This window comes from Sus scrofa, chromosome 8 (assembly GCF_000003025.6).
Source record: "Sus scrofa isolate TJ Tabasco breed Duroc chromosome 8, Sscrofa11.1, whole genome shotgun sequence".
In the NCBI taxonomy this organism is placed as follows: Eukaryota; Metazoa; Chordata; class Mammalia; order Artiodactyla; family Suidae; genus Sus; species Sus scrofa.
Window position 1 is genome coordinate 131,903,884 of NC_010450.4, and position 27,986 is coordinate 131,931,869.

The following is a 27,986-nucleotide window of genomic DNA, read 5'->3' on the forward strand; positions in this document are numbered from 1 at the left end:
CCTTAACAAGGCGTCTTGGATCACCTCTTGCTTTCAGTAGTTTTAATAAGACCTGTTCCCTTAACTATGTTTATTAACATCTTACCCATGTAAATACATACAGTCCAGCATCTACTGTTTCAAAATCATTTTAAAGCAACAAAAGGGGCGGCATTCTGCATTTCAGGCTGGGAAGAAGGCATCACCTGATGAAAGCATCAGAACTTGGTCAAAAGCAGAAATGAAACTGCAGAGTCCTTACATGTTAAATGTTATTTATTGTAGTGATTTAAAAATTTCCCACCAAAACAAACTAGCTGCCCCCGCATTCCCTAGAGTCTGATTTACACATTCGACTATTAATTTCTCCAGGCCTTTGCCTCCTCCAGTAAATGAGGCAGATTACTAATCTGACCACGTTACAGGGTTATCACTGAGGTACAGAAAACAAGGCTCAGATTCTAATTAATGTCCTCCAAGCGTCTGAAAAACAGAGAAAACAGGAACCGAAATTCTCTTCTTCTTAAACCTGTTCCTACAGATTCCAAAGGAGCTTTAACAGAAAAGGACTGTTATAACTGAAGCCCTCCAAAAAGTAAATGGTTCTTACCCCAGATCTGGACAGTACAAAACTAATGTTCCTACAAAGATGGGACAAACAATTCAACCCAGTGTCCATCTTAGCTACCACCATGGACCAGAGTATCACCCAAAATGATACAATGCTTGGACTAGTATCCGTTCTATAGAAGGCACTGAAGAAATACTAATTCATTCACCACCAGCGCACAGCATTAGTAGAGAGTTCAAGGCTGAAGGCAAAGAGAAAACTAAAAAATCTTACCCAAATGGATTTGAAACTGACCGCGGACACCCTGACTTGAGAACTTAAAACAGTCTTAGGATGACTTCTTTCTTTCTTTTTTTTAAGCTTTTTAGGGCCACCCCCAAGGCAGATGAAGGTTCCCAGGCTAGCAGTCAAATCAGAGCTGTGGCCACCGGCCTACACCACAGCCACAACAACATCAGATCCGAGCCATGTCTGTGACCTACACCACAGCTCACAGCAATACTGGATCCTTAACCCGCTGAGCGAGGCCAGGGATCGACCCTGCATCCTCATGGATACTAGTCAGATTTGTTTCCGCTGAGTCACGATGGGAACTCCCGTGGGGTGACTTTAAAAATAAATCTACCTTACAGGAAAGTAATTCCATTCTTAAACATCTACCCCAAGGAAAGGAAAACATATGAGCAACATTATTCATAATAGTCATAAAGTGTACACAACCCAAATGTCCATCAATTTAGTGAATAGTAAACAAAACACCGGTATATCCATACAACAGACTATTGCTTTTCAACAAAAAGGAATGAATAATTGATAACTGCTACAACGTGGACGAATCTGGAAAACTTTATGCTAAGTAAAGAAGTCACCAAAAAAAAAAACAAAAACAAAAACCAAAAAACACGTTAAATCATTTATATGAAATGTCCAGAGCAGGTAAAGATATTAAGTAGATTCATGGTTGACTGGGGTTGGGGGGGAACAGGCAGCTGGATCTGGGAGTGCAATTCTGACATTGGATTGCAGAGGCGATTGCATTATTTCAGTAAATTTACTAAAAACCATTCAATTGTACACTTAAAATGGAATATGTTATACCTCAATAAAGTGAGGGGTTTTTCCTTAAGACTATGCTTTTAACAAAAAAAAAAGTACAATCTACAGTACTTAAAGAACGAATGGCTGAGAAAAGGGGAGAGAAATCTAAAATAACACCATTTCAAATTCTACTATAAAGGAAAGTTATGAGAAACATTAAAAAAAAAAAAAAAGACTCTGCTCTTGTAGAAAAGAAAATACTCTGCAGCAGTGTTTTCTTGTAGTTTGTATGTGATTTGGGCCAATCCCATAGCAAACATTAAAAGTGAACTAGGAGTTCCGTCGTGGCGCAGTGGTTAACGAATCCGACTAGGAACCATGAGGTTGCGGGTTCGGTCCCTGCCCTTGCTCAGTGGGTTAAGGACCCGGTGTTGCCATGAGCTGTGGTGTAGGTTGCAGACGCGGCTCGGATCCTGCGTTGCTGTGGCTCTGGCGTAGGCTGGGGGCTGCAGCTCTGATTCGACCCCTAGCCTGGGAACCTCCATATGCCGTGGGAGCAGCCCAAAGAAATAGCAAAAAAGACCAAAAAAAAAAAAAGTGAACTAGATCACAGTAAGACCTGCAGATGTATCCACATGCCTGGCAAGCAAACAGTCCTACTGCTTTGGTTTTGGTTTTTAATTTTTCTATTATTTTTAATAGTTATTTCCCCAATATGATTTTTTTTTCTATTGTACAGCATGGGGACTCAGTTACACATACATGTACACACTCTATTTTTGCACATTATCCTGCTCCATCATAAGTGACTAGACAGAGTTCCCAGTGCTACACAGCAGGATCTCATTGCTCATCCATTCCAAAGGCAATCGTTTGTGTCTATGAACCCCAAGCTCCCCAACTACCCCACGCCCTCCCCCTCCCAGTAGTTTGTTTTTAAAGGTCCGTTTCCTCTATGAGTCTCCTTCCTATGAATGCAAATCCCTGGAGTAGCTCCCACAGGGATCGCTTCCATCCAAAGGGTCACCTCGAAACAAAAACAACTGTTCTCCTCGGAGGTAGAATTGAGGCAAATTCTGACTCCCCCGAAACCCAGCCCCTCTACCGTCATCGCCAGAGTGAGAGATTTCATAACTGACCGAGGATTTAGGATTTGCCAGGCCCTGTGATAAGCACTCTACATACATTATTCGCCTTATCCCCATTTTAGCGAGGCTTTAAAAGTTGAGCAATCTGGCCAAGCCACCGACACGTCAGAGGTCTAAACACAGGCTGCGAGGCCCCCGAGTCCCACGTGCAAGCTCCCTGTAACACACACGCAGTAACAGGACAACTGGATTTTACTGGTGACATTACTCAATACCTCTACAGTTTGGCCTTTTTTTTCCCCCTCCCCAAATCTAAGGGTCCATTTGGGAAATAACTAATTCTGGAAAAGATCTCCCCGGGTCTGGGATACGTCTGAAACCATACTCTCCTAAACGCATCAAACTGACTCATCTTAAACTCCGTATGACAATGACACATACTTCCCAGGAACCCCGGTCTAACATAAAGGGAAACAGTGCATCTGCAGGAGAAACAGTATTGCACTTGTAAATCAGGCCGATGACAACTTGCTTGGGAAAGACAGGAAATTTCACAATTCCAGGTGTGGATTATTTACAGCGCCCAGGCCCATCAGTATTTCAGGAAAACGTGCGGCCTACAGCCATTAATCTCTCCAGTTAGCATCTGGAAGTTAGGCCCCCAATCCACTCACACAAAGAACTCTGTCCGCAGAATAGGTGTTAATCAGCTTAACACCTTGTAGCTTCCTCCCTCAAGGAGGACGCTCCTCCATTGGGACAGTTAAACATCCTTGCAGACTCTCCTGGGAAGGAGGGCCACTCTGCAAAGCTCTAGGACTGCAGCACTGAGAGGCAGGGTTCACAGAATCCAATCATATGCCCATCTTCCCCCAAACTGAAAAGCACATCTCCTGCCGTGTACAGAATGGCAAGAAGGCGAACATGTTGGTGACAGCACAGAAAGGTAGGTTCTCTCTCTCAACAAGGAAAAGGGAAAGTCATTAACAACTCCAGGAAAAATAGAACCACCACCCCAAGATGAAGCCATGTAAACTGGGGCATGAATCTGAACCATGTACTCAGCTTAAGAGTTCATTTGGAGTTCCCGTTGTGGCTCCGTGGAAGCAAATCTGACTGGTATCCATGAGGATGTGGGTTCGATCCCTGACCTCGCTCAGTGGGTTAAGGACCCGGTGTTGCCTCAAGCTGTGCTGTAGGTCACGGACACGGCTCGGATCTGGTGTGGCTGTGGCGTAGGCCAGTGGCTGTCCCATTCGACCCCTAGGCCTGGGAACTTCCGCATGCAATAGGTGCAGCCCTTAAAAAAAAAAAAAAAAAAAAAGAGTTCATTTTTTCCTGAACAATATAAGCCTTCTCTTTCAAGTGGTCCTTCGAATCACTTGTGGGTTGACTTCAAATCTGGGGAGGAGAAATGAAACCCTAAACACTATTTTGCTTCCTGATCAAAATAACATAAATAATGCTTATTGATTTTTCAGCTTTTATTATCAATTAGAAGACAAAGCCTGCAGGAGTAGAGATAATTATAAAATAAAATGCACTATCAATTTGGACAATTTAAAACTAAAAGAGCCAACAGTTGCAGGGAAAGAGGAGAAGCAAAAAAAAAAAAAAAAAAAAAGAATAAGGATAATGGTGTTCTCATATTAGACTATAGAAAGTTGATGGGAAAATTTTTTAAATTTAATACTGACCATATAATATATTGTACTAACCTAAATTCATTCTTACTATAAAGACATTTCAATGTTAAAGATATTGAAGCTCGTGAAATAAAAATAACGATCAAAACTGAATAGACAACATAAAAGAATTTATGATTTTATTTATTTATATATATATATATATATATATTTGTATTTTCTAGGGCTGCACCCGCGGCATATGGAGGTTTCCAGGCTAGGGGTCGAATCGGAACTGTAGCGGCTGGCCTACACCACAGCCACAGCAACGCCAGATCCCAGCCACGTCTGCAACCTACACCACAGCTCACGGCAACACCGGATCCTTAACCCACTGAGCGAGGCCAGGGATCGAACCCACAACCTTATGGTTCCTAGTCAGATTCGTTAGCCACTGAGCCACGACAGGAACTCCAAGAATATATGATTATATTTAAATAAAATTCAAAAACAGGCAAAAGAAACGCATGGTGTTGGAGGTTAGAACACTGGCAGGCCTGGAGGGAGACACTAGCTGAAAGGGGACCACAGGGGCTTCTGGGGAGCTGGTATTGTTGCTTGATGGTTACACAAGTGTGTTCACTTTGAGAAAATGCACTGAACTGTACTAATAATGTCTGCCCCTTTTAGTTTGTTATACTCCAGTAACAATTTTTAGAAAAAAACAAAAAGGGAAGGAGAAATATAAGAAAATGAGGTGCAATAGTACCTAATACGGATAAATCTGGAAGCCAGAGATAAGCCTATTATTTAATAAAGAACTAAAATAAATATTATCTTCACATGATATTAATATTCTAATATTCTGTCCACCCTTATGACTTGTGATAGCCCTGAGCAAACTAAGGATTCACACTCAGACTTCTTTTTAGCTTGAGCAGTAAGAGCTGCCTACCCAACACACATCTGTTTTCTTTAAAATACGTGCTCGACTAGGACCAGTCTCACATGAATTTGATTTTTTTTTTTTTTTTTTGGTGGCCTACTAAGAGATTAAACTACCTTACCACCAAGACTAAATATTTAAACAAGTGAGCTACTGGCATGCAGCCATGCCCATGGCCTGCAGAATCTCCAGCTCCAGGGATCGAGCCCTTGCCACAGTAGTGACAATGTCAAACCCTTAACCTGCTGAGCCACCAGGGAACTGCCAAACAATTGGTATGCGTTAAAAACAAAAACGGGGGGTGGGAGGACAGATTGGGAGTTCCCTGGTGGTCTAGTGGGTTAAGGGTCCCGTAATGTCACTGCTATGTCATGAGTTCAATGCTTGGCCTGGGAACTTTTGTGTGCCCCAAGCACATCACCCTACCCCCCTAAAAAGGAGGTCCATTTAGGATTTCTCTCAGCTTATCACTTGCACTATGTATTAAAATTATTTATTTATTTTGCTTTCCAGGGCTGCACCTGTGCCATATGGAGGTTCCCAGGCATGGGAATCAGAGCTACAGCTGCCAGCCTATGCCAGAGCCACAGCAAGGCAAGATCTGAGCCGCACCTGCGACCTACACCACAGCTCACGGCAACTCCAGATCCTTAACCCACTGAGCAAAGCCAGGGATCAAACCACAACCTCACGGTTCCTAGTTAGATTCATTTCTGCTGTGCCACAGTGGGAATTCCTGGATATTAAAATTAAAAGGAACACATGAGGGAGGGAATAAGCTGAAGAGATAAATGTAACAAATAATAAAAACAGTTCTGTGATTGCTAGAATGTTAGTCGAAGGGACAGTTACATCCTAACTTAATGGTGACAATAGAAAACATATGTAAATACACTACACAATATCTTTTTAAACTTGCCACTGATGAGATATTGTTAACTATTATAACTGGTTCTTCAACCAGAAATGATCCTGAATGCAATGTCAATAACTAGAAATACTTTAAAAAATCATACCTCCAAAATATCTTAGAATTGAAATTTGAAATTCCTTTACACTCTTGAATTGCTCTTAGTCTGATATTTAGATTCATTTGCAGAAAGACCCAATTTTAATATTCTACAGAATTCAATTCTAATTGATTAGTTTAAATCAAAAGGCCAACAATAATTTTTCCAGAAAACGACAAATGACTTCAGAGTACACATGAAAATGTAATATGTAGCTGTAAAATAGCTATAAAAATTCTAAAAATGTGAAGTAATGACAAAGAATCTGCCTGGATATTAAGATCTATAAAAATATCCTGAAATAGTATAGCATCACTGCCAGAAGAGACAAGGGAACAAGAGTCCAACAACAGACACCAGAACATGATGGAATTTGGACATGGAACTCATCAGTAAAGACGGATGATTTAATAAATTATCTTGAAACAAGAGGCAAGACTTTTACTTTAAAAAAGGGGGGGGGTCCCTAGTATTTCCCAAACTCTTCATTTTCTTGTTAGTATGGAAATTTATAACTCACACTTCACACTAAAATTAATTACAGATGGATCAATATAGTAAAAAGTCAAGGATCTAAAATGGGCTGCAAATTAAGAAGGTAAAGCAGCTGAGTGTCTAAATCCAGCTGTGTGAGAATTGCAGTGAACTAGAAAAGCATCCGTGCTTTCTCATTTCTTAACTTTTTCTTCTTTCTTTCTTTCCATCAAGTCTCTCTGGGGCAAGCTGACAAAGCAGGAGGCAATAAGGTGGGAGCCTGGAACTCTGGTTAGGACAGCAACATCTTGGCACACCATTTGGAAAGTTTTGAATTAGAAAGCTAATGCCAAAAAAAAAAAAAAAAAAAAAGAGGAGTTCCCGTCGTGGCTCAGTGGAAATGAATCTGACTAGCATCCATGAGGACGCAGGTTCAATTCCTGGCCTCGCTCGGTGGGTTAAGGATCCAGTGTTACTGTGAGCTGTGGTGTATGTTGCAGACGTGGCTCAGATCCCGAGTTGCTGTGGCTGTGGCATAGGCTGGTGGCTATAGCTCTGATTCAACCCCTAGCCTGGGAACCTTCATATGCCGTGGGGGCAATCCTAAAAAAAAAGAAAGAGAAAGAAAAGAAAAACAAAAGCTCATGCCTTCTCCTGAAGAGTGGTAGCTATTCAATTCCATCTGAGTGTTGCTACACGGCAATGCAAAGCCAATGCTGTTAAATCTCAAAATTTTCGAGACGATGGCAGTCTAGATTGTTATGTACAAATCATTGGCAGATCTTTTTAGAACACTGTGAGAGGCCAGACAAAACCCATCTGTTGACCAGATCTGTCCCACAGGCCACCAGCTCACAAGTTCTCATTTAAATGCAAAAAATGAAACCTTTCAAGTGCCAGCAGAGAACACATGACATTATTTTCTCAGTCCTAGTGTAGGAAAGACCTTTCTACGCACGATCAAAACCAGAATCCATAAAAGAAAAGACATTTAACTGCATAAAAATTTAAAACTTATGTGTAACTGCACATTATGAACAAGCCTTTAAAAAAAAAAAATACTGATGATAACAGTTTCCCCTCTGGCTCTAGTAGAAGGTGGATTGTTGCAGCCTGGGTCACATGACTTCCTCTGTGGGGAGGAGAGTGTACCAAGTTTAACAGCAGTACCACCAGGACCGCTTGGAATATAGGAAGAGTTTCCTACATGAACCAGAAAGGAGGAAGAAGTAGGAAAGCCTCAGGATGCTCCGGAACTATGGTCACATCACTTAGTGCTCATTTACCATTCGAGTCTCACACTTCACATGCACTTGAATATCTAATAGCATAAATGAAAACTGATCAGTGACATTAAGAATTCCTTCTGGATACTAGGATAAGTTCTTCTCTTGCTCTCACGCTCTCTCTCTCTCTCTCTCTTTTTTTTTTTTTGGCTTTGCCCACAGCATGAGGAAAAGCCCTTGGCCAGGGATCGAACCCATGCTACAAGAGTTATATCACCAGATCCTTAATCGATTCATTGAGCCACAAGAGAACTCCAAGAATAAGTTAGTCTTCACAATTGCTTCAGAATGTAAATATGCTCCCCTCAATCAACCCTGATCGGGTGCTCCATGCAAGAAGGCAATTAACTAAATGTTCAGAGTTGGAGTTATATATGCAAAATATAACTGACAGACCTCCCTCCTTCAAGGCTCTCAGGATAAGGCGGATTTCATCATATTTGTTTTAGCACAAGCTGAACAGATGCACATTTCCCCAAATCAGTGTGATACAGAGCAGCACCTTGAACACAGAATTAGGATGCTGCCCTAATACAACACCCACATGTTAAAGAAATGAGTTAAGAGACCCAGAGAGCACTAGATTTCAAGAAAATAGGTAGCTAGTCTAATAGGTTTGGTTTCATGTAGGGAAAACTGAAATCCTCCTGCACCAGAGTTCATAAGTCACAAAAATAAAAAGGACTAAACTTATTCTTTGAAAAAATGGATGATAAAATTAAATATCCTATCTGCACATCAGGGAGTTCATGGTTACCTGTTGCCACTGCTGTTGACTCTTTCGGTAAATGCCATCGCTGCCCGTCAGTGGAAAGTGACAAGTCTATTCATCTGAAAGAGAAACAGCAGCCTGTGAATATTAGCCCATAAGTACACGCAAAGGTACACCTGACCTGTGAAATCTTACTGGACACAGAATTCAAAGCTCTCCTTTGAATAAGAGAAGGGTTCCTCACCACCTCTCCAGTTGCCTGAACAAAGCAGCTGGCACATATCAAAGGCCAAATGCACTTTTAAGGCTGCTCCTCAAAGCAATTGCAGCAAGGAAAAAATGTGCACACGTTTATCATGAGGAGGAAGAAAGGAAATAACCTTTCCCCAATGTCTATGCCAAGCATTGTGTTAAGCCTTTTTAAAAATGACATTTCATGTACACATTACAATACGCTGGCAAGGTACATACGAATACCCCACATATGAAATAGCTCATTTTATGTATAAGAAAACTAAAACTCCATTTTAAGTAATCTGCCTAAGGTAACAGGTTGTGTCAACAACCTCACTAGAATCAAAAGGAAAAAAAGAGGATGGACAAGAATAAAAAATTAACAGCTGATCTTCATGTAAGAATTCAACACTTAAAAAGTGGGCCCAGTAAGAGCCAATTTGAGATTTTACTCCCATTCATAAAAGGTACTTAGTCCCCAAAGCAATTCTGGAGCATTTTCTCAAAACAGTACTGGTTAAAAAAGAAAAAAAAAAAGTTGTTATCCAACCTGGGCAGATGGCCTTGGTGCTATCTCGTGTATCTCTAGAAACAACCTCTCTGGCTGTGGTGAACACGACCACAGCTGTTTCCTTTTCCCTTTCTTGTATGTATTTGTAAATTTACTGCTCTTATCCTAACTTGCTTTAAATAGTTTCTATTTTTTCAAACATCCTTAAGGCAGAGGGTATGTTACTAAATTATCTTGGTACAGATTTAAGAACTATTTGATACAAAGGGAAACATGATATAAACTTTGTAACAATTTTAGCTTGCCTGCTACATTCAAGAGGCTCACTGTTATACTTGATGCCTAAGGCTAAAGAAACACTGAATAGTCCTTCAGCTCTACCAGGACTCCTGATAAAGTCCCCCTCCATGCAATTAAAATTGCTAACTTGCTGTCTACAATGTATCCTAGTAGATACCATTTGTCATTCTATCTCCACCTAGGAAAGAAGGCAGCATAGATGCTACAAGTACTCTAATTAAATGCACACCCAGTAGAGTTCTAAAATGTTCAAGATCAAACTGGTTTGGGAGTAGGATGCTCCTCCAATTGGCTATAGCGTCTGAGGCAAGTTTCCTAAATTCTCCCACTCAAATCCCAATCATCTCCCTCCCTTCCCTACTTACTCCCACTTTCCCTTTCTCCAGCACTTTTGTCTCCTTCCTCTCTTTCTTTTTCCCCCTCCTTCTATGCACCCCCCCTTCTTTCTAGACATGCAGGGTTGGCATACAACAAATTATCAATTAAATAGGAGGCATTCATTTTGGCATTAATCTTCCAAACAATACAGGGCTTAAGGGTCCATGGTGGCAGTCCCCAAAAGAGCCCTCCCAGTGAAGATGCCACCCTTGCTTGCAGCCCAACAGAACCCACCCCAGGGCTGACTGGTGGAGAATGAGAGGACAGCGAGGGAGGAAGCAGGTTGGGCTGTTGCAGGAGGCCAACCTGAGAGAGTGGTCCTGAGTTCAGGTGTTCATTCATTTACTCACGGAGCCACCCAATACTTCCCGAGGATCTACTCTAAGAATCAGACTGAAGGAAAGAGGTGCCAGCCATTGCTGAGTTTACAAGCTATAGAAGGTAAACAAGGATGAAACATGATATATAGATATTAGGCTTTAAAAAGTGCTACAGAGAAAAGCAGCCAGAGGGGAAGGGAGGTCAAGTGTTGCAATTTCACACAGAGTGGTCAGAGAAGGAAACATTTGAGCAAAGGCTTAAAGGAAGTCAGGAGCAAACCTCACAGCAGAGCTGTAGCGAAAGATGGGCCAGCACTCTGGGTGACCATGTGTCAATGTTCTAGTTGGTCAAGTGTAACAAATGTACCACTTTAGAGGACTGGTAATGGGGGAAATGGGGGGGGGTGCAGGGATGGGGAGGTCTATGGGAAATATCCGCATCCTTGACTCCATTTTGCTGTGAACTGCTCTTAAAAATCACTTACTTAATTAATTAATAAAGCCTATTTAAAAAAAAAAAAAAAAGTGCTAGACTGAAGGAGTCCGCCAGATCCCTGGGTCTCACTGCTGGCTTTTTGGGTGGGTGAGTGAAGTACGAAATGAAAGAGACATGTTCGCTGAGAGTTCTGGCCCCTGGGCAGAGCTGGGGGCTTATGTGTGCAACTCAAATTTATGACTTTTGCAGGGAGATTGGATCCTTCCTTTCCACAGAGGCAAGGGCGAGGAGGCTGCATCTCCAGATTATTGACGCCTTTATGTTCCACGGGAGAGACCAAGCTCAGCCTACAAAAGTCGGCTTAGGTGCTGCTGGGTTGCAGAGTGTGCACAGCTGTATGAAGGAGCCGCACAACCCAGACAGAAGGTTAGTGAGGTTAGAATGTGAGCCTGCTGTAGTCAGGAAGTTATTACCAAAACCATTGCTAAGAAATGCAATTCGTATGTTTGAGTTAATATCTCCTTCAAAGACTCTTTCTTAAAAACTGTCCTATTTGCACAAAGAGGTTTGTGTAACAAGGTTCTTTATAATGGCAAGAAAACTGCTAACAACCTAATACCATCACAGAAATGACAGATAAATCAGGATACATCATAATAAGTTGCAATGTAACATCAAAAAGAATAGGTTTAGGTGTTTCCGTTGTGGCTCAGCGGTTGATGAACTCGACTATGATCCATGAGGGCAGGGGTTCGATCCCTGGCCTCACTCAGTGGGTTAAGGAGCCGGTGTTGCTGTGGCTGTGGTGTAGACGGGCAGCTACAGCTCTGATTCAACCCCTAGCCTGGGAACCTCCATATGCTGCAGATGTGGCCCTTAAAAAACAACAAATAATGCTTTCTTTTAATATTTACACATAACACATACCCTGTAACTAACACACACACAACCCAAATGTTGCTAGTGGCTTCTCTGGACAGGGGTACTTACTTTCATCTTTCACTCTGTATGCTATGAACCCTTTATTACCTGTGTAGTATTTTTCTCTAATACTTTTTCTCTAACTATGAGGGTCGGGCGACCAGATGTACTGGCGCGTAAATGCTGAAATCAGAAGATTCTCCTCAAATTTTCATATATTTTTATATTACTTTCCCCTGATTATAAAAATACCAGAACAATGAATAGGGAGAAGGCAGTTTAAAATCCTCCCACGAGGGCGGGGGCAGGGAAGCGTCTGATTTGGCTCCATTTAAAAACAAAAGCAAAACAGAGCAGTGCTGTACAACAAAAAGAGATTACGTTCCAGCAAGACAGGTGATCACTGTGGGCAAGCGAAGCCCTACCAGCCTCAGTGCTCCCATCTGTAAGATGGGAAACAGACTATTTGTAAACTAAGTGTTACAGAGAAGAGCGCTTTATAAAACCAAGCAAAAATGCCCAGCACACTGACACATCACAGGCATTCAATACGCAGCAGTTCTTCTTACTGAAGTCAGGAATGTCTATCTTACATTTTCTGTGAGTGAAACAGACTGTATTTCACGGATGCACCCTGCCAGATTTAAGTGACCCTTCTCCAGTCCTGCCAGCTTCTTGCAATGCAAATTTATTCTGAAATGGAAATGTCATGTACATCTAACTACTTTTCTCCCCAAAATAGCAGGTAAAACATTTCAAGTAAAATTTTTTTAAGTTTTATAGACACATCATATACACATACAATTACAAGGACATAAAAAGAGGGAGAAGGAATACAAAAAAAAAAAAAAAGATTCAGGATAGTATCAAACATTCTATTCTAGGTCATTAAGTTCTTCCAAACTTAGTACATTCTGGGGAAACTGCTCTCCCAGGGGTCATTGTGACTTGCTAGTTAAAAGGCCTGCTTTGCATCAGCTATAATAGAAAAATAAAATCTTAAAAAAATAACAAAAACAAAAGGCCTGCTTTGCAACCTACCAACCCTGTGACCTCAAGAAAAGCCTCACTGTTCTTCCCCAAGGTTTTAGCCTTCTCATCAGTACCATGCAGCTTCGTGGGACTGTTGTAGGGTTAAATAGGTGTAATATTTTTAGCACAATGCTTACCTCATGGTAAGCACTCAATAAATGGTTGCAGTAGTTGGTCCAGTTATTGTTCTGTCAATCAAACCACACACTTTGGACAATCCATACACTGGAGAAGGTTGTGGGGTTTTTGTTTGTTTGTTTGTTTTTGTCTTTTTGCCATTTCTTGGGCCGATCCCTCGGCATACGGAGGTTCCCAGGCTAGGGGTCCAATCAGAGCCGTAGCCACCGGCCTACACCAGAGCCACAGCAATGAGGGATCCAAGCCGTGTCTGCGACCTACACCACAGCTGACGGCAACGCTGGATCCTTAACCCACGGAGCAAGGCCAGGGATCGAACCCACAACCTCATGGTTCCTAGTCAGATTCGTTAACCACTGAGCCACGACGAGGAACTCCTGGAGAAGCTTTTTGATGGGACAAACAGTGCTAAGCAAGTCTCAAAGCCCCATGACCATGACCCAGTTTCCAAAGGAGAATAGGAGAAAAATAACTGTCCAGAGGCTAGAGGATGCCTGGCCTGGTCAGTAGTCCCTGCTCAGATCCACTTCCCCTTTCCCACACATACCCTCCAGGAATAACCGTCTCCTGGTAACTGGCCATGTGTCAGGGGTGAGTCATGGGTCATACACTGTTTTCATCTGAATTCTCCAGAACTCGATCCGAAGCAGCTCATGATCTCCCAGGGCCCCAAGCTGACCTGATCGCCCACAATTCCTTTAGCTCACCAGCGCTCTGTGATGCCCACACGTTTCGAAATCCACGATGGAACACATGATTTCCCCAACTGTCTCTTCACCACTTTAAATCCTTGTTCTGGGGGCTCTGGGGCTGCCCCTCAAGTCAAGGACACAAAATCCACATCATTCCGGTCTCAGCTCAAACACTACATTCTCAAAGAGGCCTCTCCTGAGCTCACTGGAGCTAATGTAACACAATGCTGTGCCCTGCAGCCAAGCCCCGCCCGATTCCATGGTACTCTATGTGGGTCCAGAATGTGTGTAGCTACAAGTAACAACTGCTCAGCTAACAGAGGTTTCCAGGAGTTCCCACTGTGGCTCAGTGAGTTCAGGACACTGAACTCTGTGAGAATGCAGGTTCTATCCCTGGCCTCACTCAGTGGGTTAAGGATCCAGTATTGCCACAGCTGCAGTGTAGGTTGCAGACGTGGCTCAGATCTGGTGTTGCCATGGCTGTGGCAGAAGCCACAGCCACAGCTGCAATATGACCCCCAGCCCAGGACTTCCAGGTGCCGCAGGTGCAGCTTTAAAGAAAAAGAGAAAAGAAAATAGAGGCTTCCATTTCTCCTAAAGCAAGTCTAGAGGAGGGTGACTATTGTTATAATTTTAGCTGTTCCATGAGGCCACCGGGAACTCTGGCTCTTTCCGCTCTGCCAGATTTAGCGTGCTGTCTTCATGCTTGTCATCTCATGGTACAAAAAGGTTGCTGCCATAACCAGACATCTTTTCAACATGCAAGGCAGGTAGAAGAGGAGAGGGGGAAGGTGTGGCTATGTCAGCCACGGCTGTCTCCTTTTGTCAGGAACGGAAAAGCCTTCCCCAAACCTTTGCTATCCGAAAGCCAGAACTAGGTCACCTGGCCTCCTCCAGCTGCAGGGGAAGCAGGTAAATCAGGACACAAATTGTCATCACTGGCTGAGAACAAACACAATCTATCACCTAAGGCTGGGCACAATGCAGTCCCCTCCACATTCACGGTCCTCTTAGCAACAACAACAAAAAAAATGGGACTGAGCACTAGGAGGAAAACAGTGTCAACCACACATATTTTTTTCACAGCTCTTTTCCACTGTCTGCAACAATGTATGCTACATAAGTAAAAAAGCAGGTGTTCAGAGCTTACTTCTCAACAGAATGCAAACTCCCTGTTTCTATACGCACATACACACCCAGAGTGTGTATTTTTAAATAACTGTCAACTTTCTCGCAATAGGCTGGTATGATAGGTATTGGAATGTGGTAAGACCTAGGTTATGCTATAGGACCACATGAACCCCCCACCTTTCAGTGGTTTAACAGAAAAACTTTTCCTGCTTATTCTTTATGCCCATTGCATATGGGGCGGGGCAGGCAAGTGCTGGCAAGGAGGCGGCAGGGAGCTGTTCTCCACCTTGAGAAACCTAAGCTGGAAAAAAGCCAAGTTAGAAGCTCCACTATCTGAAAATGCGGCTGCGGTGTTTAGTCCAGAAGTGAGGTGGATGGTCTCCTAAGAGCCACTTCAATACTTCCGTCCAGAAGTCCACATCACTCCCATAGACAACCCACTGGACAGGAGGAGGCACGTGACTCTACAACCTAAGGGGGTGCTTTTATGTTCTGCTCAAGTACTTGCCAAATCTTATTACCTTTTATCTCCCCAACGAACCAATAAGGGAGATACTACAGTATGGTTAGTTAACCCCATGCTGCAAGGGCAAGGAAAAGTGTTGGGAGCCAACTCTCCATGTTATACAAGCAGAGACATCACCTGTCTTTGTACCAGGCAATCGTTAAGGATGCTTGTGCGGAGAACAACACTGGAAAATACGTCTCCTTCTAGAGCAAAGGGCAGTATGTTTACTAGCCAGGATAATGGAGCAAAGCGCCCTTGATAAAAGATTAGGATCCCTGGCCAGTCCCTACCCAGGGCAGCATGCTCTCTGGGGGTGTAAATAAAACTTGCTGTATATACCCCCCCCCACAGATTAGGATTCCCTAAACTCTGGTCTTCTCTCCTTAATACACCTGTATTTGCAGGTATCATCTGCCTCTCTCCATATCTCCCTCTGGAAACTGAGGCTTAGGGAAGAAAATGTTGCTACTCTGGCTACAGCTATTATTATGAGTAATAAAGCCATTCCCAAGAGTCCAGGAAACTGTGGCAGGTTAGCTTGAAAGTAGGGTAAAATCTCAGAGTCTTCACAGTTCTTGACAAGAAGTTAAGTAACTTGCCTAAGGTCTGACAGCTAGTAGGTGGCATATCCAAGATTCAAGCCCAAGCTGTCGGGCTTAGAAATCATGCTTTTAAATTCTCTGCTATACTGCACTAGTCCCTCAAGTGTCATTCCAGAACTAGCAGCATCAACATCACCTGCAAACAGGCTACAAGTGCCAGTTCTCGGGCTTTATCCCAGACCTACTGATCAGAAACTTGGCTGGTGGAGGGGGGGGGGTATGGTGGCTGAGGGAGAGACACATCCAGGTCTTAAAAGCCTTCCAGGAGAGGTTGATATTCTACTGCATGTATTCTGCATATATTCACTGTATCTATAAGACCGAAGGACATGGTATGAGCATATCCTGATTTACACAGGGATACGAACTGACCTTTCATAACTTAGTAGATTTGAAGCGTGAAGAGAGATGGTTCCTGAGCCCTTGCATCTAATTTTTAGGAATATGAAGATCTTTCTCGGGTGCAAATACATACAAGTTTGTTTAATAGGCGTGCATATTTTCCTTTAGAGTCACAAATATAGGTAGGTCCAGAATGCCAAATGAAAATACCTGCTTTTTTATTCCCATAATGATTAGAAAGAATTACTTAGCCAAGGAGAAACACTATTTATATTTGAAAGTCAAGCTGTAATTCTTGAAAAACAGGAAACCACATATCAACACAGCCAACCAGTGTACCATAGTCGAAAGGGCACCAGGCTTTGAGTCACAGAGTCAAGTCATTTTACTTCTTCAACTCAATTTCCTGATTTTAAAATGGAAAATGAACTCCAACTTCAGAGTTGCAACTAGGCTTAAATGACATGTCACGTGAAAGCCATTGGTAAAAAGCTTTTGGGCTACACAGATGCAAACCCCAACTGTATGGGCTCTTTCTCTGCCTTGATCTGGTGTTATCCGTTTCTCCAATGCTTAGAGTACTGTCTGGTGCACGCAAGATGCTCCATATTTATGAGGTATTAGGGATAAATATGGGACATTAGACTAATGATGTAATTGATTCCTCTGGGCTCCACTTGTCACAATAATCTCAGTCTTTTAATTGGAAAAAGTCACTCTAACAAGAAATCCTTAGTCATGTTTTAAATGGGCCAGATAATTTAAGAAAATCAGCTGATTTTCTTCCCCTGGAGAACACTACTGAAGGAGTTCTGTCCTGAGGCATAAGACAGAAACTCCTATTAGCAACTCTCATGGCCTTAGGTCTAAAATAATGTCTTGTGCTCTTATAAACAGCCAGGAATAAAGGATGTGTGCCTATAAAGAACTAAATATTTCACATTTACTATTACACTGTAGCAGAATTTTAATAAATACATTATTGGGCTTATGTAATCTATTTCAATAAAATCTAAGATTCAATTCAGCAAATACTAAATAAGCTATTACTGTGTATTAAAAAAGAGCAACTGCTGGAAAACCACTGTCAACTAAGTATCACTTGGGAACAGACATCATTGTTGAATTTTTTTATTTGAAAAAATCTATTTACAAAACTTTCTATATTTATGGCAAATGCAGTTCCTTAATTTGTACTCTCCCCAACATACTTTCTCAATCTCCTGAAAAATTAGTTAACGAACTAGTCTTGAAATAGGGGAACTTTGGGCTCTTAGCTTCAACAGACATATCTGAGATAGCAAATGGATTCAAGCTGAAGGAAAGCTTTCAGTGAAGGGATTCAAGAGTAAGAAGCATACACCTGCATCCTAGCATAAGGTATGCCAGGTTGCCATACCTCAAGGGACATCTGCAGGGTGTACTGTCCCCTGTGTCTTATAATAATCCAGATGTTTGTATATAAATAGATTCTATCTTTTAACAAGTGAAAGCATAAGTCTATCTCAAGATTTGGAATTTTAATGGTCAACTGACTTTATAAAGGATTATGCAAATGTGTTTGATGAAAGAGCACGAATCACAGAGTTAAGCATGAAACTCCTTTCATTTGCTTCTTTAAAAATATGGAAAACAGGGAGTTCCCACTGTGGCACAGTGGGTTAAGAACCTGTCTGCAGTGGCTTGGGTCGCTGCGGGGGCACCAGTTTAATCCCTGACCCTGTGCGGTGGGTTATGGATGCGGTGTTGCCACACCTGCGGAGTAGGTCACAGCTGTGGCTCAGATTCAATCCTGGCCCAGGAACTTCCATATGCCATTGGGTCTGGCCATATTGAAAGAAAGAAAGAAAACAAGTTTGTCTTTCCTAAGCTTCTTTTTTTAAACCCATCTTTTCAACTCCCAATGTAATATAACTTTAACTAAACAATCACATGACTACAGTGATTTGTAGAGGTTCCTAATAAAGATGCGGCTCATACATATGCATCTTAATTGAAGAGAATTCTTCAAATGTAATCCAAAACCAAATTAAGCAATTATCTTAGTCAATAAAAAAGTAACTTTTAGCTCCACCAACTCCTTGCAAAATTCAGAAACCAGTAGGAAACAGAAGAGGAAGCCAATTTTGATGTCGTCTAACTATCTTATAACCCCACAGTGAAACAGTGACTTCTGGTGGCAAAAACCGCATGTGGATTCTGCATCTTGCAAGAGAGAGCAATGCTGAAAACCACCTGGGCTTTAACTCTTGCCATAAATTTTCAGTCTCTTGATGGTTTCTGTATTGTAAATTAACACTTTGGAGTCTTCAAAATTGCATTTTTACAAAGTTGAAGAGTTAAGCAAATGCCAAATAAACAACAGAAATTCAATTGCTACAGTGAATGAATAAGACATATGAACTCTCTTATGCAAGAGTTCATTTTCTCCCTGCAAATGGAAAGCAAAGAATTCACCATAACACACCTCCAGCTCCACATCCCAGCCTCATCATCCCTGTAAATTCCATTTAGAAAAAGGGGGGGGTGTCCTCAATATCTAAACTTTTTTTTTTTTTAAGATTTATGTCCCACTCTTCAATACCTCTTTGTTTTAAAGTGACCAAATCTGTCCCAAATCCTTTCTTTGGTTCCTCCTCTCCTAAATTAGCTGAATTCAAATGAAGCTTCCCAGTTTTAAATACTAGTTATCCTCTGCCTCCTCTCCCCACTCCTTGCATTCGCCTGGGACATAATCCCTTCCTTCTCTCCATTCCTCTTCTGCATACTTATCTTCAAATTCTACTTTCTGACACTGGTTAAGAGACACCACCTTCAAATGAAAGCAGGCGAACGACCCAGAATTTTCAACTCTCCTGTGAATTTATTTCCAGAACATCCACTCAAGGAACCCTTTCCACTAAAGATGAAAGGCGAGCTAAGGAAATACATTAGACAGAGGAAGTAAACATTGAAACAGGGCCATGCCTAGGTATTCTTAAGCCTCCGAGCAGAATTAGACTCCTGAGTCCAAAGGTCTCCCCCCCCCCCCCCGGCTTTTCTGAGACTTCTACCTCCACCGGGAGTCTGACACCACGTAGGTCAGGCAGAGGTGTCTCAGCACCGCCCCTACCTTCTACCACCTCTGCATGACCTTGCTCTAAAATAATCTTGCACAAGCAACACCCCCCCCGAACAAATTCTCAGGCCAGGTCCTTGCCCAAGGTTTCTGTGGCTCAGTTCCTGAGCCCTTTTACCTTGCACCCGTTTCAAGGAACACTGGGTCTTCGCCTTCACGTATGGCTTCGCCTTTAAAGTTTCAAATCTGGTCGCGTTTCTCGACGGTATGTCATCCCCCATGCCCACCCGCGCCTCCAACGTGCACCAACAGGGTTAAAATGACCGCACCCCATCCTTAAAAAAACAAAACTTCGTCTGCAAGGCCTTCCCCACCCCCACTCCACCCCCCAACAGAGAAGGGCTCCCGGAAGATTAGGACACATCTCCACTTCCAAAGCCAAGGGTCTTCCAGGGACAATTTGCATAACAATGTGGGGGCCGTGTAAGGAAACTGCTACAAGACTAACCTAGGAGGAAAGTATCAAGACCCCGGAAGGTCCCTCGCAGCTTCATTAACCTAACTACCAACACGTTAAAGTACGCTTCCTATAACTCGCTTCCCCCACGTAATTCGCCGACCCCGGCGCTCGCAAAGTCCGAGGGCTCGTGTGCCGCAGGCAGTGAGAGGATCAGACACCAAGAACAAACGATCCTCAAGGGAAATTAACCAGATCCATGTTCTGCAGACGCCGTTTCCCTCTGCGCCAGGAGCAAGTCTCAGAAGGTGTCTCCAACTTTTGCCCTCCGTTTCCGGAGGCTGCGGACCACCAGACACACCTCCATCCCAACCACCATTTGAAGGGACTGGCACCACTAATCTCTCTCTACTAGACGCAGGGGGGAGGGGTGACGGGGGGGGCGGAATGGAGGAGAGAAAAGCCCTGCTTTTACCTCCCAGAGAAACTTCTGGGACTCTTCCATTATGCAACCCGGGGACCAGGTTACAACAACCGAACATCTTTCCTCAAGACTCGGGGCGCACAGGCAGATGGTTGATTTTGGGGAGTGGGAGAGGGGGAGGAGGATAGGTCTCTGCCTGTGTTTCCCTCCCCAGTTTTTCTAGATGCTACCTGCTGGAGATTTCTAAGTAAGGGTGGTGCGAGCTCTGCGTCTCCTTCGCCCGTTCTCCCCGAAGGTTCCCACCGGAAAAGTGGGAACGCCAGCGACTTGAGTCAGCGTGCTGGGAAGCCGGCAGCGAGGAGGAAGAGAGCTTGGGCTTCCCAGAAGTCAGAGGCCGCGGCGTTCGGGCCAGGATGACCCACCCCCTCCCCAGCCCGGGGGGCGCAGGGTTCTGCTTACCTTCTAGACCCTTAGTCCTGCAGTCTCGGGTCGTGCGCCCTCGCCGCCCTCGCCCGCCCCGGACCTGATGTGGTCGGGAAGGGGCGCTGGTGCGGAGAGCGCCGGGGAGTGTGTGCTCCCGAAGCTGAGCGGCGGCTCGCGCCGGACCCCACTCCCAGCCGCGGAGGCGAGAACGCAGCTGTGCCAGCGACGCGCGCAGGCGGAGGCCGAGTGCGCAGGAGCCGCGCGCCCGTCCGCTAGCTGGCAGGCAAGCCGGGCTTGCGGGCGGCCCAGGAACGCCGGGGAGGCGAGGCCACGCCCTCCCGTGGAGGCCACGCCCCCAGCGCGCCTCCGCTCCGCCCGGGCCACGCCCTCCAGCTGGCACCGCCCAGACGGAAAGGAGCGGCGCGGCCCTCCCCGGGAGACCAGTGGGAGGTGGAGGGCGAGCCGTCTCTCCGGGTGGAATACCGCAGGGACCGCTCCGGCGGCCTGGGTGACCCTGTCCCGGGCTGGTTTGGGGCGCAAGAACCCTTTCGATTTACAGCGAGATTAAGCTTCGGGTCAAGTTGTGACTAAAAGTGTCAAGGAGTCTTTTTGCAGTCTCCTATGCAATTGAAACAGATTCTGCGTCCTTTAAAGGCGATGATAGCCAACATCTGGAGAGGGTTTTACGGTTTATAAAGGGCTTTTCACTCACACACAGGCCTGTCTCATCTTCACAACAACCTAATAAAACAGACATATTATTGCTGCCCTTTCCCAAATACTGAAACCGAAGAGCCGAAAATAAGTATTGTGCCCAGTGTCACAAGCTTCAAAGTGGCACGGGAAACCGGTCTCCTGCATCCAGCCTTTCGGTGGTTGTTCTCCAGCAGCCCAACCCCAGAAAATTCCAGTGGGTACTGGGGCTTTGGCAAACAGATCCAAACGAAGGGAAAGCTCATGTCTGGTTAAGTTGCTACCGGATCCCTTTTGTGAACACACCAAGGAAAGAACACATGCTGAGTTCTCTGCGTCATCGCACCTTCCTGCCTGAAGGAGAGGCGGAAAGATTACATCAAATGGCCCTGACAGGCTTTTCCCCAGTATCTTAATAGTTTTAAATGGGTGAAATAATTTGGATGAAAGAAATCACCTTACTCAAACGTAACATGATGTAAATGCAAATTAGTACCGTGTATGAAAATAACCCCCTTCGGATAAGGAACAAGGGCCTACTACATAGCTCAGGGAACTATATTCAATATCCTGAGATAAACCATAGGGAAAAGAATATGAAAAAGAATGTGTATACATATAACTGAATCGCTTTGCTGCACAACAGAAATTAACACACGGTAAATCAACTCTACTTCCATTTAAAAATTAAAAAAAACTCAGTGACAATAAATCCCCTAAGACAGACTACGAAAAAGAATTCCCTTTCATAGCCTCTCTCTTCTCCATTTCTCTTTCTTTCTTTTCTTTTTTGTGATTGTTGCTGTTGCTTTTCCCCCTCATCACGCCTTCACTGTCTGCTTGCACAGGGTTTGAAAACTAAGTGACAGATATTTGCATTTCCAAACTAAACTTGGCTGCTTGATAATTTCCCATGGATTGTTTTCCAAAATATAACTTTTCTCCCTACTCCCTATGCCCCCATGATGATACTGATTGGATTGACCTTAACAGCGAAAATAATCTATGCGCCCCTGGTGAGGCTTGGTGTGCCTCTGGATGAGAGCTAAGGAGGTCTTTTCCGGGCTGGGTGGGAAAGCAGTCACACCTGAGGACCCGTGTTTGTGCAGGTAAATGTTCCTAACAGGATTGACACCTATTCTAATCATAACACATATTTTCATCTTTTTGAGATGGCATAAACACATTTCATTGTCAATTATATATAAGCCTAGTCATAATTTATAATCTGAAAGTTTTTACTACTCCTGTCTAAAACGTTTTCCTTTGTTGTGTTCTTAATCCCATAATATCTCCTACTGCCTTCAAGCTGTAGTCAACTTAGTAAATGATGTTGACAGTGAAAGTTGGATCATTTTATTTTACTGCTTTTGGAGCTGAGGGATGTAATTGTGCAAAAGTTTTTTGTTGGAGATAATTTAGCTTTGTTTCAGAGAAGAGTTCATTCCATTTATAGGAATATTTTCAAGGCGATGTGCTGGGTGATGGACCATATCAGTGACAAAAACAGAACACCTGTTTTCATGAGAGTCCATGCCTTGCAGAAAGAAACGAGGAAATAAAAAATCCCAGTGCACGTCTCTGTTGATAAATTTCCATAAAGGTGGTAGCTTTTTTTATTTTTTTAAACTTAATTTTATTTTATTATTATTATTTTTTTATCTTTTTGTCTTTTTAGGGCCGCACCCACGGCATATGGAGGTTCCCAGGCTAGGGGTCCAATAGGAGCTACAGCTGCCGGCCTCCACCACAGCCACAGCAATGCCAGATCCGAACCGTGTCTGCAACCTACACCACAGCTCATGGCAACACCAGATCCTTAACCCACTGAACAAGGCCAGGGATCAAAGCCACAACCTCATGGTTCCTAGTCAGATTCATTTCCACTGCGCCACGATGGGAACTCCTAGGAATTCTTTTTTTTTTTTAGGGCCGCACCTGAGGCATATAGAGGTTCCCAGGCTAGGAGTCTAATTGGAGCTGTAGCTGCTGGCCACACCACAGCCACAGCAACTCGGGATCCTCAACCCACTGAGCGAGGCCAGGTATGGAACCGGCATCCTCATGGATATTAGTCGGGTTCCTTAACCACTGATCCACGATGGGAACTCCCTCCCAGGAATTCTTAAGTTACATTTTTATGTCACTCAATAATGTTCTAGCATTTTCTTAATCTTGACAACCTAGTCAGTTTTTGATAGTTTCTGCTAAGGTGAAGCATGTCTCTAACAACCATGATCTTGAATAAAACAGAACTGAAAAAAAAAGTTTCCCTTTTTTGGGAGTTCCTGTTGTGGCTCAACGGTGACAAACCCAACTAGTATCCATTAGGTTGCAGGTTTGATCCCTGGCCTCACTCAGTGGGTTAAGGATCCAGCGTTGCTGTGAGCTGTGAGCTGTGGTGTAGGTCACAGATGTGGCTCAGATCTGTGGCTGTGGTGTGGGTGGGCACCTACAGTTCGGAGTCAACCCCTAGCCTGGGAACTTCCATATGCTGCAGGTACGGCCCTAAAAAGCAAACAATAAGTAAACTAAAATAAAAGTAAAATAAATAATAAATAAATAAATTTTAAAATCCCTTGTTTAAAAAAACCCACTATTTTTCAACTGGTCCTTTTCCAGCTGCCTCTTCATATAAGGACTCCTGGGATGTTGCCTGACAATTTTCAGCCCTGATTTTGCTTAAATTCTGAAGATAAACAAGTGAGCCCCTGGGGACTCACAGAAGCTCATAGGCTGTATTCCCAGAGCTCTGAGATTGTACAAGGGGGCAGGCAGCAGGAGGGGGGCACTGGGGGGAACGTGCCTGCATCACCAATCACAACACCGACAGTTACTTGCTTGGCCAGCCTGAAGTATCCCTAAATTCTGAAGTCAGCCAGACCTGAATATTTTAACCAGCAGTTTAAATCGTGTTACTCCATGTTACTCCAAAATTACTGCATGTATATTTCAAAAGGAATAAGTTTCTTCAAAGTGTAAAAAAAATGTCACCACCGCTTCCGAAAAGGAACACAGTGCGGGAGACTAGGAGCTCTGGGCAAGATGATGAGGGGCAGTCATAAGCCATGAGATAGGAGGGTTCGATGGGAAACTGAGGGTGAAGAGCCCTACATGCCAACCTAGGGAGTTTCCTTTCATCCTAACTGCGGTAGGTAGGAGATTGATTTGATCAGGTTGCATTTTAGAAAGACTGCTGTGGCTGCCATACAGGAATGAAAATGAATAGGAGACAGTAGGGCTGTAGTCTCAATCCCCGAGGCCATGCAAGAGCTGGGCATAGATCGTAGGCAGATAGAGAAATTCTTAGCTTTATATCTCTACCTGGGAGGCAGGTATATAGATATAAACCTGCTCTCTTTTGCTCTGAGAAGAACTAAGTGCACCACTACTGTAATTAAAATAACTGTTGGAGTTCCCTGGTGGCTCAGCAGGTTAAGGATCCAGCATTGTCACTGCTGTGGCTTGTGACACTGCTGTGACATGGGTTTGATCCCTTGCCCTAGAACTTCTGTATGCTGGGGGTGCAGCCTAAATAAATGAAAAAAAAATTTTTTAAAGGAAGCTTTGGAGTTCCCGTTATGGCACAGCAGAAACGAATCCGACTAGGAACCATGAGGTGGCAGGTTCAATCTCTGGCCTTGCTCAGTGGGTTAAGGATCTGGCAATGCTGTGAGCTGTGGTGTAGGTTTCAGATGTGGCTCGGATGCTGGGTTGCTGTGGCTGGGGCGTGGGCCAGCAGCTGTAGCTCCCATTTGACCCCTAGCCTGGGAACTTCCATATGCTTCAGGTGCAGCCCTAAAAAACAAAAAAAAAAAAAAAAAGAAAAAAGAAAAAAGAAAAAAAGAAAGAAAAGAAAAGAAAGAAAGAAGGAAGCTTTTAAAAAATAAATAAGAAAGAGTTCCTGTGGGATAAGCAACATCTATGCAGCACCCACAAGCAGGTTCAATCCCCAGCCTGGCACGCTGAGTTAAAGGATCCTGCGTTGCCACAGCTGCCCCATAGATCACAACTGCAGCTTGGATTTGATCCCTGGTTCGGGGAACGCCATATGCCACAAGGTGGCCAAAAATGGGGAAAAAAAAAAAAGGGGAGTTCCCACTGTTGCACAGTGGGTAAAGCATCTGGCGTTGCTTCGGCTGTGGTGTAGATCGCAGGTGTGACTCAGAGTCGATCCCTGGCCTGGGAACTTCCATATGCTGCCAGTGCAGCCAAAAATAAAAATAAGTAAATAAAACCACTGTCCTTATTTTATCATGAACACTTTGCAGAAAACACGGTTCCTAATGAACTGACCTCATTTTTTTTCTGACACCGCTTTTCCTAACAAATACAACATGAGTTTTGCATTGTGTGAATGTTTACTTATTGCTACTACACACGACTTCCCAATTTCAGTAGGATTGTGAGTATTTTTCAGTCATGCAATGGTATCGTTAAATTAATTTCATATTTAAAATAGTAATTTGGGAAACCCAGTGAATCTGGTGCAAAAGAAATGAGCGCAGATCCATATTTTTCTCTAAAGAAATAAATGTAGGGATTTAACTGAATTTCTACAATTTACCAAACATCTCACACATTTTTGTTGTTGTTTGTTTTTATGGCCACACTTGCAGCATATGGAAGTTCCCCAGCTATGGGTCAAATGGGAGCTTGCAGGTCTATACCACGGCCACAGCAACCCCAGATGTGAGCTACCTCTGAGACCTACACCACAGCTTGCAGCAAAGCCAGAGCCTTAACCCACTGAGCAAGGCGAGGGGTCAAACCTGCATCTTCATAGACACTGTTGGGCTCTTAACCCACTGAGGCACAATGGGAACTCCCACATAGTTTGGTTTTTTTAACCCCCTTGAAAACATGTATGTAGCTCTAGTATAAGTATAAAGAAGCAATTCATTCAGAGAGATTATTCAGCTCTATCTTGTTTATACTACAAAAGAATAGCAGAGACAATATTTGATTTTTGTTTGTTTGTTTTTTTAGGGCCCCACCCGCAGCACATGGAGGTTCCCAGGCTAGGGGTTGAAACGGAGCTGTAGCTACCCAACTACACCACAGCTCACAGCAATGCCAATCCTTAACCCACTGAGCAAGGTCAGGGATGGAACCCATGTCCTCATGGATACTAGTCGGGTTTGTTAACTGCTAAGCCATGACAGGAACTCCCTTTTTTAAAAGTTTTTATTTATTATTTTTTTTCAGAGACAGTATTCGAACACAACTCTTCCTTGGTTCAAGGTCATGTTCTTACCACTATCAGAATTAGATTAGTATAAATATCCCAACTAATGTCTATAATAGTTAAATCTACATCTTTGAGCCCGAGGGAGTTGGCAATGGTTTTTCATTCTGATAGTTACATCTGGAGGGTTAAATAGGAAGAGGATAAGTAAGCTGAGAGATTATGGGAAAACCAAATAGTTGGAAAATGAGAAAGGAAAGAAACAATAGGCGGAGTCAGAATACAAGAGCTAGTTATGGTGACCCAGTGGGAGCTGGGCTGGAGGTAAAAACACCCTAAAGATTTTGGCACGGGGGTTCCCACTGCGGTAAAATGGATTAAGGATCTGGTGTTGTCTTTGGGGCAGTGAGGGTTTGATCCCTGGCCCAGGAACTTCTCTATGCCTCGGGTGCAGCTGAAAAAGGGGAAAAAAAAAAAAAAAAAGACTATGGCACAACTTTAAGAACTCAATTCTCAATACCCTGGTCACCTCAATCCATATCTCTCTCCTAAATTCCAGACTATCTGCCTCATGTGTTTGCAGATTTCTGCAGGGTTGTTCCATAGATAAAACAAACTCGACATATCTAGTATGAAGAAACTCAGAGTATTTCACTCTGTCCACCTATCCTTCCACAACCCACTGATCCCAATTCCTCCTATTTTCTTTCCAGCTTTTGTTACTAGTAACATTAAAAACCCAGGATCCAGGTTCAAAAGTCCCTCTTACACTGTTGGTGGGAATGTAGATTGGCTCAGCCACTATGGAGAACAGTATGGAAGTTCTTCAAAAAACTAAAAATAGGAGTTCCCTGGTGGCTCTGTAGGTCATGGATCTGACGTTGATACAGCTGTGGCTTGGGCCCCTGCCATGGCACGGGTTCAATCCTTAGCCCGGAAACTTTTGTGGGCTGCAGATGCATCCAAAAAACAAGCAAAAAAACTAAAATTAGAGTCACCATATGACCCAGCAATCCCACTCCTGGGTATATACCCAGAAAAACTGAAAACTTTAATTTGAAAAGATACATGTACCCCAATGTTCCTAGCAGCACTATTTATAACAGCCAAGACATGGAGGCAACCTAAAAGTCCATTGACATATGAATGGATAAAGATATGGTGTGTACACACACACACACACACAAATATATACACATATAACGTATATATGATGGAATATTACTCAGCCATAAAAAAGAATGAAATAAGGCCACTAACAGCAACATGGGTGAACCTAGAGATTATCATACTAAGTGAAGTTAGAGAAAGGCAAATACCATATAATATCACCTATATGTGAAATCTGAAAAATGATACAAAATAACTCATTTACAAAATAGAAATAAACTCACAGACACAGAAAACAAACTTACGGCTATGAAAGGGGAAAGGAGTGAGAGAGGGATAAATCAGGAGTTTGGAAGTAA

General features: G+C 43.4%; 1 protein-coding gene across 4 annotated transcripts in view; it reads right to left on the bottom strand.

The window, feature by feature from the left end:
- AFF1 (AF4/FMR2 family member 1) overlaps positions 1 to 20,931 on the bottom strand; it is a 195,996-nt gene extending 175,065 nt beyond the window's left edge. For 2 of the 4 annotated variants that reach the window (XM_021101783.1, XM_021101780.1), the window contains exons 1-2: positions 20,673 to 20,931; positions 8,775 to 8,848 (exon numbers count right to left, since the gene is read on the bottom strand). In XM_021101783.1, the coding sequence (XP_020957442.1) occupies positions 8,775 to 8,812 (38 nt within the window). In that variant the 5' untranslated portion in view covers positions 8,813 to 8,848; positions 20,673 to 20,931. The remainder of the gene's footprint in view (positions 1 to 8,774; positions 8,849 to 20,672) is intronic. The other 2 variants (XM_021101781.1, XM_021101782.1) reach the window with 1 other exon arrangement.